The 13716-nt window shown below is 38.2% G+C and overlaps 1 protein-coding gene across 17 annotated transcripts in view; it reads right to left on the reverse strand.

Annotated features, from left to right (window-relative positions):
- HDAC9 (histone deacetylase 9) overlaps positions 1-13716 on the reverse strand; it is a 498787-nt gene that overhangs the window by 211349 nt on the left and 273722 nt on the right. For all 17 annotated transcript variants that reach the window (XR_008237086.1, XR_008237087.1, XM_052800654.1 and 14 more), the window contains one exon: positions 2549-2677. Coding sequence is in view for 15 of the 17 variants with exons in the window: in XM_052800654.1 (XP_052656614.1) it covers positions 2549-2677 (129 nt within the window). In the remaining 2 variants the exon portion in view is untranslated. The remainder of the gene's footprint in view (positions 1-2548; positions 2678-13716) is intronic.

A 13716-nucleotide genomic window follows, 5' to 3' on the forward strand; every position in this document is an offset into this window, starting at 1 on the left:
ATTTTTCCCACAAAGATGGTATGGTACTGAGTATCAGGCAGAGATACAGACATAGAACTTGTAATGAGTAAAAAGAAAAGAAAGTCTTTACTTTTTAATTGCAAAGAGTCCTGCCTCTGTAAGAGATCAAAATGACAGAAATAGCAGGCTTGCAAAGGTCATGATAACATGTCGTCAATTCATGAGGCCTACTGCCATCCCCTTTCTGTTTAGAAAGGGGATGAGCCTGTTGTGGACTAATTACGTATGCAAGTAATAATGGCAAAATATACACCACTTTCACTACATCTTTGGCACAAATATGAAGGAATATTTATAGCATACAAAAATTTTAAAATAGCATTTGAAAGACTGTATGTTATCTTGATTTAAAATTTCCCAAGTTCTGTCTAAGATAAAGGGGAAGAGGATGATCTTGTTGTGTGTTGTTGTATTGAGTTATTCTAATCCTACACTGATATAAATTAAATTTATGTAATGGAAACAGTTAACAAGGTTAAAGATGGAAGAGTGCAGCATTAGCAGAGGTAAGCCTATTTCATGGGATAGCTTTCAAATTAAAGTACTCAGGAAGTTAAAATAATTAATATCTAAATGTGGCAGTAAATATTCTATAGCCACTTCTTTGCTTCTTCACTCTTTCTTGACTAAAATTACTGGGAGATTTCCTAGCTCTTTCTTGGACCTGTTACTCTTTCCTACTAGAGATGACTTCAATTTACTGAAGTGAATCTGTACCCAGCTATACTAACTGGTCAAGTAAAGTTCTCGCATCATATTCTCACTAGTTTTCACAGAAGAGCAGAAAGATAAACTTATTCTTTTCTCTCAGTTTTTTAAAAATTACAATAGCACTTTTTGTATAAATAGGCAAATAAATAAAGCACTATTTTCAGTTAAAAGAATAAAAAAAAAAGGAGAAAAAGGTTTCGGCCAGAAATGTTTGATCAGGGAAGTTTTGATTATGAAAGGTGCAATTTGTCGTATAGCCGATATTAATAATTAAAATGGCAATCTGTAAGGCTCGGAATTATTGTCAGAGCTAGGAGGAGAACACATTTATATTCAGGTTTCTGCTCTTTCAATGGTCACAGAAAAGAACTCCTGGGATAAGTATTTCGCGTTATACCTTACTTGCGAGCATACAAAATATAAAGAAATCATCTAAAACTAAGGGGAAGTGGAGGTCAAGAATCTCATAAGAGCTTCAGCAAATGGAAATAATAAATTAGCTGTAAAAAAATTCTAATCTGGAAATAATTTATAGGGAAATTACCTTATTTAGTTACTCTCATACTTACATTCACATCCACATCCCAGTTTTACACATGACATACTGTGAAAAGTTGTCATAAGAATTGTATGTGTGGGGACATTGACATGAATTTGTTCATGTTTGTTATGTTTCCATCTCGGTGTGACATAATTCTGATATACCAAGTGAATTCAGACACATCTGACAGACTAGTAACAGTTGATTGCATAAACATATGACCTGATTGTAACATCACTTGAACAAGCCATGAAGCTACCAAGTATCGATGCAAAGTCAAAGCAAGAAATGTCAGAATGAGGTCAAATACTGTAAATGCTCTTTTCTTTCAAATCAACAGTTAAAGCCTTGGCAGCATACTAATCCTAAGGAGAGGACTTTAGGCTGTTTGGGAACTTGGGTGCAATTCTGCAACATAATATACATAACAAAATTTACCACTCTGCAATACCAAAGATGTGAAAGAAAGCCTTAGCATCCATGGTTCATCCACCCTGTCACTTTTTAAGTTCAAAGGCAGGAAAAATATTGAAAACAAATACTACTTGATGACAAATTCTTACTTTGCTTTTTTTCCGCTTTTAATCCCTCCCTATGTCCCTAATTCTGTATTTTTACATGCTAGAAGTTCCCTTTCAATTACTAAGAATACTTACTATCTGCTATGACCAACAATATGCCACTGAATATTTAAAAGTTTCAACTCTTTCTTCTCAAAAAAACAGCTTAGTGAGCCCTTACATCAAAACCAGCTAATCTTGACATTTTCAAACAAGACAAACCAGAGGAATGGGGCCAAACATAAGATTCCAAAATGTCCTTGATTAACCTAAGTAATGCCAGATAGGTGTTTTTGTGCCTGGTATTAGTATCTGCATTTTCCGTGGGCGATGGGAAGTGGGAGGTGAAAGACCCAAAATATTGTCCCTGTACAGAAGACACAAGTGAAGGGAACAGACTATTCTTGTTTTCTCCTTTGATGTCCCTTGCCACCAACAGTCTACCATTTGTTTGTTCTTGTACTTGCTGTTGTAAAGTACTGGTTTCCAAGCTGGTTTGAAAGTATGGCTTTCAAATTGACAATGACTTTTTAGTAAGTTGTAGAAAACTGTTGATTACAAGCTATTGACACACAACCATTTAATATGGTTTTCTTTTTGGCAGCAGAAAAAAAAAGATACAACCTTTTGTTTAGCAAACGGTTTCAATTCCAAAATACCACTACTATTCTGTGAGCAGCTGCAGCTGATACAGAATTTCTCCATTCTTAATTACCTGTCACCTCAAAGAGTCGCTTCTTGAATGAACTGATGTTTCCATCCTTCCTCCTGAGTAAAGGACTGCTTCTCCTTTCTGTAACCTTTTGTTTTAACCTTGAACGTACCTTCAAATTAGGCTCTGATGCTGGAAATGAAGAGAAGAAAATAAAAGATTACAAATCAAATTGCTACTTTGTGTCAGACACCACTGACATTCCCTGTAGGACCTCATCTGATTCAAGGAGGGCTTGGAGGCAGAGATTTTACTGCCTATCCTCCCCAGCCATCCTGCTGCTCCTCATACCACTCCATTTTAGATTGGAGGCTAGGAAAGAGAGGAAGAGAGCTGAAAAGCTTTGGATCCCAGTATTTTTCTCATCCCATTTCAACTCTGAAGTTACCCATTAATTATTGTTAATATCGTAAGCATAAATTAGAGATGAATGCAACTTTTATTCTACATCATTTTTATCTCTCTTGTAGGTGAAAACTTGGATGGAAATACAGCTTGGAACTTGGAACCTTATAATTGGATTATGGTCTGATGACAGAAATAGAGAGAAGCCTCCACTGGTGCCTTTTGAATTCTCTTAGAAATATAAATTACGACAAGCCTTGCTGGCAGAACATTTCTTGGTCAGCAATTTTAGGCCCAGAACTTCAATGTTTTCTGAGTAACACACCAAACAACTAGATTTATGACAGTGTCCTAAGAACATTTACACAGCAAAATATATGCTCCGAAAATGAAGAAGCAGGATTGATTCCCAGAAAACCTAGGATTATATTTAATGCACCTTGGGTAAGTTCCACCTTTGTTTCCTAAATGGACACAGCCTTTTCATGTGAAGGCCAGAGATGAAGCTCTGCTGTGCTTTTTATTTTGAGATATTTTTAGCATGATCATGTACTCATTTATCTGTTCTTCTAAGTAAACCCTCTATCAAACAGACTGCTAAGAGCTAGTGAAAAATAATTGTGGAATAGAATTTGTTTGTATTTCCCTTTCGGGAACTGAGGCTTGGCTAAGCAGTATCTCAAAATAGAGAGAGCTGGAAACTGGGATCAGTTCTCTCTTCTATGCACAGACATAAGCCCAGCCCCAAAGAAGGAGCAAGAGTTAGCAGAAAAATGAAATAAATGAAATCTACATTCAATTCAGCATTATACCATTTGTCACTTCGGGTCAGAAACTCAGTTCCACACTTCTAATTCCAGTCCCTGCCCAGCATGTAATATTGCAAATTTTTTTCCTGCTGTCCCACTTGTTCCCTCAGGGATGTGGCCATTAGAAATGCTCATGCAAGAGCAAAGGGGCTGCACCTCCATTGGAGTGTTGCTGTAACCGGCAGTACCTGCAGTTGTGCGCCAGCCTTTGTCATGTACTACATCGCTCTTGGCAAGTGCTCCCTTCTAAGTGGCTTGTGCCTTGAGTATATTTCAGACCAATATATGCAGGCTAGCACAACACTGGAAATCTTTAATAATAAAAATATCAACAAGAAATTTATTTTTTATCATTTACTACCATTGTTAAGACCAATGGTTCTAGCGACGGAGTACAGATGACTTATTTGCTGTCTATGATACCATTTGCTATGAAACTGAGAATATAAAATATAACAATGGGCTAAGATTACACTACATGCTTTCACCACAGATCTCACCAGGTATGATGACATTTGGAAGAAAAGGTGCTCATTCTTTTTGCACTTATTGTTATTTTGATTTATACTATTCAGTACTCTTAAAATTTAGGAGAATATTTCCATACCTGTGACAGACTAATGTGATACAAATCCTTTGCAACACTCACTGGAGAAATGCTCCACTTCTATATGAATGTTTCATGCTCAGAGCGATTGCCTGATTCTATTTTTACCACATTCCCATCATATTCTGCATCTGAATCAATCATATAAGCAGAGAAAGCAGACTTTGATGTCAATGTCTGAATTTATGAGCCATCTGAGAAGACAGCCCTTGCATGAAAGACAAAGATAATTCTTAAATGGAAATAATCGATTTTAAAATGAAAAGGCATGGAGAAGAGTGGTTTTTAAATTATAAAATGAACCTCCCAATAAAAAACAAAGCCAAGGTTTGAAGAGTGTTTGCTTCAAGTACTGGCTTTCTTGAATGGCTCCCATGAGACACTGCCAGCTCCTAACATGGTACTAGCTAGGACTCAATGGCTGACAATAAGAATTCAGGTTTCAGTGCACTAAATATATAAAACTAACCAATTTGAGGATGTCTGCTCCAACGGACAAAATACAGAACTGGAAAGTGGTTTCTTGATACCTGTCTGTGGCTAAGGCATTGAGTTGGTGTGTGACTGTAGAGGTCACTGTACCAACCTGCCCCACTGAAGCTGAAGCAGGATTATTGTTGACTGCAGCAGGTATGGTTCACAACACCAATCCTATGTGTTTCAGTGCACTCCTACATGAAGGCAGTAATAACACATCTATAATTGCCAACTCTCTTCTGATAGTTAAAAAGGCAAAATTAAGTATTTTAAGCTTCAAGGACAGAACTGTGGATTAAAATTATAAATGTATATACATATATATACACACATGACTTCCCCAAAGCACATAGATGAGATTATTTAGAAATTATTTTAAGCCTTTAAACTGAAATGTAAACAAGTGAGCAAAAAGTGAAAATAAATTTTTCAGTTTTTTTTTTTAATTGAATTGTTCCCCTTGCAAGGCACTTGGAAAGCCTTAGTGGCAAATGGTGAAGAATTATTACATTTAATCTGCCTTATGTTTCAAATGAGCATTTGGTTCAATACTTTAACTACTGGTTCTTAGAAGTGGTCTATAGAGGGATAATGCTCAAAATAATTTTGCATTAGCCACCTCTGTAAGCATTTCTGCAGCACGTTATTAGCATCTTTGCTCAATTAATTAACCTTTGCTCAGAGTAGCTTCCTCATGCAGATACAAGCCCCAAAGAATTAACCTTTTTTGGCTCTATAATACCACAAAATCACTGAAAAGACCTTCATGTAGTCTACTATATGTGGTGATTCAACCATAAACCAAGACACTGACTCAGTAAGCTAGTTGCATGTGGCTAACTTTCTGTACTCCAAGCATCCCACTGGGGTCCAGGACTCCAAACTAGATTAATTCTACCCCATACAGGATGCATCTTGTATCTCACCTTCCTGAGGAAATAGGGCCTCTCTAAAGTGCTGGAGGTGCTGAATGAGGTGGGGTTTGCTGGGTTAGATGCCTGCAACTATAGCGGGCTGAATCATCTGACCAACAAGCCAGAATGCCAGAGACAAGAGAAAAACAAGAGCACGTGGCCAGGAGTGTAGCAGATGAGGAAAACAGGACTGCACATTTTCATGGCAGCAGGCTGGTAGGTTGGGCTATTCATGTAAAATCCTGCTAAGAACCACTATACATCTGCTATTGGTCTAATTGGCCACTATTAGCCTAGCCTCTTTGCTCCACAAATCTTTGCACTTCTACTACATTTAGCACTTTGGAACAAGTAATAATCAGTTCCCGCTTGGAGAAAGGGAAAATATATTATTTGAGAGTGTTTTGTTGCAAAGAAAATGAAAAGACACAGCTGTTTTCTCTGAAGGCCATCAAAGTCCATGTCATTGATCTCGATGGGAATCAGCTGATACCCATTTGAGTGATTCACTTGAGTGGATTTCAGGCAAGACAAGCCTGAAAATGACTTTGTTTATGTAACTGCAGCATAATTTGGAATAACGAGATGTTGCAGTAATATGGCTTGTTCAGTCTCATTGCTATTACCTGGCTTATTCTCTTTTTAGTGCTGGTAATAATGAACTGGTATTACTCTTTAAATGACTGTAAGTGGGTAACAGGTATGACAGATACTGAAAGTATTAGTTTAAACAACAACAGAAGATATCACAGGCAACCCGAGGATTGGCTACCTAACTTGTTGGCATGACTTGTAACTATCTCTCCAGAACTGAGAACTTTGGTTCTAGGTGAAGAAGAAAAACAGTGTCTCAATGACTTTTCTCATATTTTATGGTGGCTTCATATAGCAGGAAAGAAGTAAGTAACTGTACTGTTAAAAATGGAAGATACCAGACTTCTATATAGGTACACATTAATTTCATCACAACAACCATCATTGCTCAGGTGAAAGAAAACTATTCTCTCCTGGGGAACATGATACTGAAACACAAGCATGAGAGATAGGAAAATGAGTTGGTGAAGTCATTATGTCCTATACTCCACTTTGCTTAATATTAGCAATTTGCAGATACCAGCATTAAAGAATATAGCCTGGGGCCACATTGCTCCCAAATGAGCTGAGGTTTTTTTGACAGTGCTTTGCTTCACTGTTTCTTTTTATTAAACACACAGAGATATTTAAGAAGAAGGGATAAAAATCCTTTCTACGCATGGGGAGAGGACATATATATGAAGGGAATGTAAAAGATAATAATACACTACTTTCTGATGGTTCCTGGAACACAGTACTACTTTTGTATCAGAAAAGCGTGTGCCAACTTCAAATCAGCATTTAATGAACCCAGGCAGGAAATGGGGGATGGGAGAGGGTGCATAGCGAGCAGGTCCTCATCTCGAGGCTAAATCCATATATAGGAAACCTGAAGAATAGAAAGTGAGCTTTTGTCCAGACTTCGAAAGGCTCTAAAGTGAAAGCATTTCCTTTTCCTCGCTGGCAGGCTGGCTTAGAAAAGCTATGGGGCAGTCAAGGTAAATGATGCTAAATTTGGCTACAAAGATTCTAACAACAGCACGAGCAACAGCGCCAAATGCACGTCTTGAGAAAGATAAATCATTCCCTATTGCCCAGACACCATGTGTTATCCCTAAGATTCTTTTGAAACAATAACTTAGACTTCTCTAACATAATTAAGTCAACAGAAACAATTATGAAAAAGAGACTTCATGATCTTGAAGTAAGCCTTCACTGGTATTCTCTATTTCTTCAGCTGTCATCTTTTTTAAGCTGTGAAAGGTCATATATTATACTGATTTGAATATATTCTATGCTGTACTCCATGCAGGAGCTATTGTTTTTTCCTACCTTATATCTAACAAGTATCAATAAAGGAATACATAGTCAAGGAATTTTTCTTTTTTCACACCGCATAGGTTGTTATTTTTTATACTATTGTACTAGAGACCCATGCACAGATAAGCATTATATGCTTTACAACACACAACCATGGCAGTCCGTACCTGAGATAGATAGCTTAAAATCTAAGTTATAGGACAAATGGATGATGTGTGGGTATAGACCATCAGAAGTACAAGAGAAAATAATGAGATGGTACCGGTTAGCACAATGGCGGTATTGCCAGCATACCAGTGGCTTATCCTTTGCAAGTTTCTTTCTAGCACTGTGGCAACTGAGAATTTCAAGAAGATACTGAATGTGGATAATGAGGTAACTCTGAGATCTCTGTCATGATTTCATTTGAAGCAGGAGGAGCAAAATGGAAGAAAACATACTGTGAAGAGATCCTCATTTTTATGGGTCCACTGCATAGCACAACAGGTTCCTGGTCCATGCTGTGCGCTCACAGTCACCATGGTAACACACATAAGTAACAAAGCAGCCTGCCTGTCTGTGCCATGCCAGGACCTGGAGATCAAGGAAAAAGTCAAATCCCACCTTACTACTGCAGCAACAAAAACAGCCAAAAGAGGCATATCTAAGGTTCTTAAGAAGCTAGTCCGAGGGCAGTGGGCTTCCCAGCTTCCCCCTCAGTGATGTAGGCAGAATGAAAGGCACAAGATACCCCTATGCACCATCAGAAAGGATAAGTGAGAAGATAATCTGGGCTTCCTCACCATAACTCTGAATGCAGCCAAAGCCAGGCAGAAAGCTAGAGAGGCAGAGAACACAGGTCAGGGACCAGAACCGCTTCCAGCTTCTTCAGCCACTTTGTGGAGAGCTGCAAATGAGTTTGTCCTTCTGAGAGACCTGATGGTCTCTCAGCCTTTCCTCTGCCGCATGTGGTTCTTGCAGACATGTAAATAGTCTCTGCTCTGCGTGGAGTTTCTGACTTCTGCTCTGGCTTCCTGTAGGCAGCCACAGACTGCTTCAGCCACCTCCACAGAGCTGAATATATTAGGCATAGGCAAGATGAGCAATGACTTTTTGTTTTCATACATGACTGACTGACATTTGCTGTAGAAGGCCATGTCCCAGTACTGGACAACACTGGACAATGAACACATGGACATCCTCCCCGCTGGCTGACAGACTGGAAGATACCAGCATGTAGTACAATTCTGTAGATTCAATGATTTCTAAATTCTGGTGCTTTAAAATGCCATTTCTGAAAGAATTTTAAATTAGATTCATGAGACTGAAAGCTATTTTTACATGCCCTCTAATGCTCTTCCACGAACTACACGGACCTGACCACTGGGTGGTCCCAACAAGGCTGGAGCACCAGATACAGCAGTCCAGGATGGAGATGCTTTGTTTTTCCGGCTTGCATCACCTGATGTGTTTTCAGCATATACCGAAACTGTTTCCTGTACAACCATTCACTTTAAGGAGAGTGCTGGTCATATGTGAAACCCTTTAGTCCTTTGCTTTATTTTACTTTTGTAAAAGGTAGAATGCTTTATTTATTCAGACTAAGGTAAATATCCATTCCCTAAATAAAAAAACAGGTTTAGTGAAACACATGGTAAAAGAGCTAATTAGATTAGAGGGGATCTCGCAGCCCTTCAGCTCTCTTCAGGCTAAGGAAGCCAATTTAACACGATTAGCAAATTTTCATTGATTTCCTAAAGAAGGTTCAAAAATGAAATATTCCCTGAAGCTGTTTTAAATACCTAATCTTTCCTTCTTATTCATTGCAATCGGTATGAAATATAAAATTTGTTTTATTATCCACGCAAACAAGTGTTATCTTTCTAGGAATGATTTATTGAGTTACATGGAGGAATTACTTAGTGTACTGCTTGCATTTAGCCAGAATTAGAGATCTTTGTATTTTTCATTAAAAGCTGACCAGTGCAATAGATGTCCTGTTGATATTTGTTCTGCATGTAACCTGTGAGGCAAAAGAACAGGTCTCTTGATAGAATTCTTAACAATTTCTATTCCTTAGCACAGAAACAGCAACTCCTTGCATTTGCACCACTGGGCTATATAGCAGTTTCAATGAGGCCATGGTTTCACTGGGCCTCAAGTCCTCATTACATGTCAAGTCTGCTGAAACCATGGCATATTATTGCTATGTCAGGTCCATCTTAATCTTCTTCCATGTAAACTAATATCCTTTTCCAATAATAAATAGGGGATTAAAAAGCAAATAATACTACACTGTCTTGAAACATAGAATAAAAGAACAAGGATGTTTTAAAATTAATTCTCATCTTCCCTGCACATCTTCAAATTCTATAATTTTTTTGCAATTTTATAGCACTTATGGAAGCCAAATCATATCTGAGTTCTCAGGAGGTCTAGAAGAGAAAGAAGGTGCAACAGGCTATTTAATAGAGGGCATCCCTCATTTGAATGGTAATAACCAAATTTCGATATGCATGACTGGCAGTCCTTCTGGTTAAGTCTCCACTGGTTATTCGCGCTCCCACTTCTGACCATATACACCAGTCAGTTCTAGCTGGGAAGAAGTAATGGGAATATAATACCATACTTTCTGCAAATATAGCAAATCCCACCCTTCAGCCTAAATCCTCCTACAACATCCATTGAATCACTAATTTTGCACAAGAAAAAATACTTTCTTCAGTGAAGAAGTGCCAGAGATAATCCCCTAGCCCCAAAAGTTGAGGCTTCTGCAGGGTCACAGTTTGACCCCTAGGTACATGATTTATTTTTTATAGAATAATCATGTTCATGATTATGTTGCTCCCGAAGCCCCATACAAGAAGGAATTATTTAATAGGGTGATTAAATCCCACAGATTTTAATCTAGGAAAATATCCAGCAGTGATAACTCATCGATGGCAGGCAAAAAGTACACTGTAACATTTCATCAACCTTCAGAAATTCATGATGAAACACCGTCACCTTCTCCCCCAGTTTAACAGGGCATCAATGTTGTCAGTAGATAAGAGCTGGGCAGGTCTAGATTGCTGAAGCATACCCTTTGGAGTTGCCCAAAGACAACACAGAGTACAGGATGCCAAGAAAACAAAAGCAACCAAAACACAGTATATCTTGCTTTCCTAGCAGATGAGAACTATGGGCCAAATTCAGCTCAAGAGTAGGAAGGCGCTTCAGCTCCACTGAAGACAAATGAAGATAAAATTGGACCCAAAGTTTTTTGGACTTTCAAAACATGTTTTCCTAACTTCTGTGGGCAAGGTTGACTCTGTGAAAGGATCTCTCCATGTTAAGTGAGGTGAGGAGAAGACTGTTTAAAGTCTTAATTAGACATTGACACTGCACCTTCACAACAAAACTGAATTAAAACAAGTTTACTTTTAGATAGGTTCTTTATGCTCTAGGATATCATTCCAGTCCCCTACAACTCAATTAGCTAAATACACAATGTAACCTTCCATCTGGTAGAGTAATTTAACAGGAATAATTGTGCACCACCATAACTCAACGAGACACTGAGGAAAACCATTGAAATGCTATTTCCTTTCCTTTGGAAGAGAATTATGTACAATTTCAGCATGCTTTGCATTGCTAACAGTTAAAGCCAACAGGGAGGTATCACTCTCATTTATATTACTTTCCCATGAGAAAATCAAAAGCAAAGTACAAAGCTTATGCCGTTGTTCATGAATGGCTCTGTAATACTTACTTGGCTTTAGCCAGAACATGTTATTTGGCAGCTAAACCCCTTAATTATAGTTGTGGGTTTGAACAGATTTTTCAGTGAAGCTATGTTTTGCAGGAGTTTGGAGAAGTGCAATCTTTACTAACCAACATCTTCTATTTTGGATGATCTGATACCATGTGATTTCCACTTTTCACTTCTCTGTCTGTTTCTCTCTTTTTGCCATCTTTTAGATGTTCTTGTTTACTTTTCTAAAAGTTTTCAACTGTCTCTGCCCTAGATACAGTGGAAGAAAAATCCTAGTCCCACTGAAATCAAACAGGACAGTTTCTACTGACTTCAAAGAGTCTGAGATTTTATATGCAATATTTTGTAACTTATTTATCCAGAGGGAACAGACTTTGAAATGCCCATTAAAACCACTCCACTTCATTTTCAATGGACATTATGCTCTTAAAATGCTTTAGATTTTAGGACTGCTCCCTGCTCCTTATATAAGCTGTTTCCTTTAGGTTCAAAAGTCAGAAAGGTGTCTAGTATCTGATTACCTGCTTATCCAAAAGTTACGCAAGCTACTTGTTAATGCTAATTTATAAAACATTTCTGAAAACATACACGGTTTGTGTAAGAAAACCTTTATGCAACCACATGAAGCAGAATTTTGTAATTCAATTTTGGCTACGCATTGGGCAGTAAAAGGAGAACTAAGTATTTAGACCAAGATCGTGTAATTAGTCTAGCCATCAAGAAGGTTCAGTATCTAGCACAATAGAGTAATTACTGGCAAGAAAGAAAGTGATGTATATACAAGTAGTGGGATTCTTGCTAAAACAGAAATACGGTGAAAAACCTTTATCTGGGTCATCTTGAAACTGAGTATGAATCACCCACGCATAAAACCTTCGCTTCCCGCAATGAAAAACAAGCAGCAAATAAAATATATTAGAGGAAGAGTCTTGCACTGATGGGAAGGCTATGATGGTCTTTACGGGCATCACCCTGGTGATAACTCCTGTTGAATCCTGGTGCAGGCCCTGGCAGCTTTCATGACACCAAAGCATACATACACAAGTTCTTTTCTCTCTGACAGTGTCATTAAGCCTACCCTAGCATTCATTTTACTTAGTTTTAAGCTATCTCAAAAAATTTTCCCTTTAACTTGAGCTAAATTAGAGTGACAGGGCATCCCTCCTCACCCCCAGCTTAGGAGGCTGCAGAACCCTGATGGACCCAAGATGACTGCAGCCCAGCACAGTAGCTACGAGGGTATTACATTTCCTTAGAGCTGCTGGCTCCCAGGGGCTGAACTCTGTTTTGGCCTGTTCATTACATGAATCCGGAAGAAGCTGTTAACAACAGTTTGCTTCAGATTCACTCTTCAATTGCAAGTGAAAGTTTCTTCTCTTTCTAAAACCTCTTACTACTAATTATGTCCTCTCAAGTTATTGATAGTGAATTTAGGAAGGTTAAAAACGTCTGGTGATTAATGGGAAGAGAAGTCAAGAAAGAGAAGGGCTGGGAATCAGGATACTTTCCCCCCCCCCCCCCCTCACTCTGTGATAAACACCAGTGATTTCCTTTGGGCACATCACCTAGTCCAAATTTGTCAAGACTGTTCATTAACCCAGGAAAACAAGGACTCTGAGAGGCAGGAACACTAAGCATCCCTGAAAAATGGGATAAAATGAGGAGAATCATATCATGTTTGCCTTGTTTCCCTGCTGCAATAAAAAAAGTGCCTCTCCCATTTATTGTGCTCACTCATAAACTCAGAGAAAAATAATGCTTCTCTCTACTGAGCTTGACTTCTTCATTTTGGCAGACCTGGTAATTGAGGGTTTGTGATCCTCTAAGCCTTTTTTTGTTACCAAAGACCAAAAGAAATCCAGCTTTTTCATATACTGTTACTTCACAGGACAGTGTTTTCCTAGAAAATGCAAACAGAAATGGAATTTGGTGGCACAAAATGGAAAGGGAGAAGAACTTTCACACACAAAATGTTTTTCTTCTCAGTTTCAACTGCTCCAGTAAATTACTGAGTCGCTAAGTGCAGAAAGAATAATGGTAAGGAAATATTCTAATTAATTTCTTTTAAAAAAAAAATACATCTGCTGAGTTCTTATTCAGGAATCTTTCACTCTCATTACACAAGAGCTATGCTGTTATTCTACTGCCTAATCAGGTTAACTTCATATGGTTTTTACAAAGTGATCTTCATGACTGTGCAGCACAGCCTTCTTCCTCTCTTTCATCACAATATTAAACAATCCTTCATCTCCTCTTCTTTCCTGTATGAAATTACATAATTTCCCCCCTCCAAGCAAGAACCTTGTACTATTTGCTATTAAAAAAACCCCATGCTCTATTTCCATTGAGCATGCTTCCAATTCTTGGAAAGCGAGCTACAAACATCATCTCAA

The sequence above is a fragment of the Harpia harpyja genome, chromosome 1, assembly GCF_026419915.1.
Source record: "Harpia harpyja isolate bHarHar1 chromosome 1, bHarHar1 primary haplotype, whole genome shotgun sequence".
NCBI lineage: Eukaryota > Metazoa > Chordata > Aves > Accipitriformes > Accipitridae > Harpia > Harpia harpyja.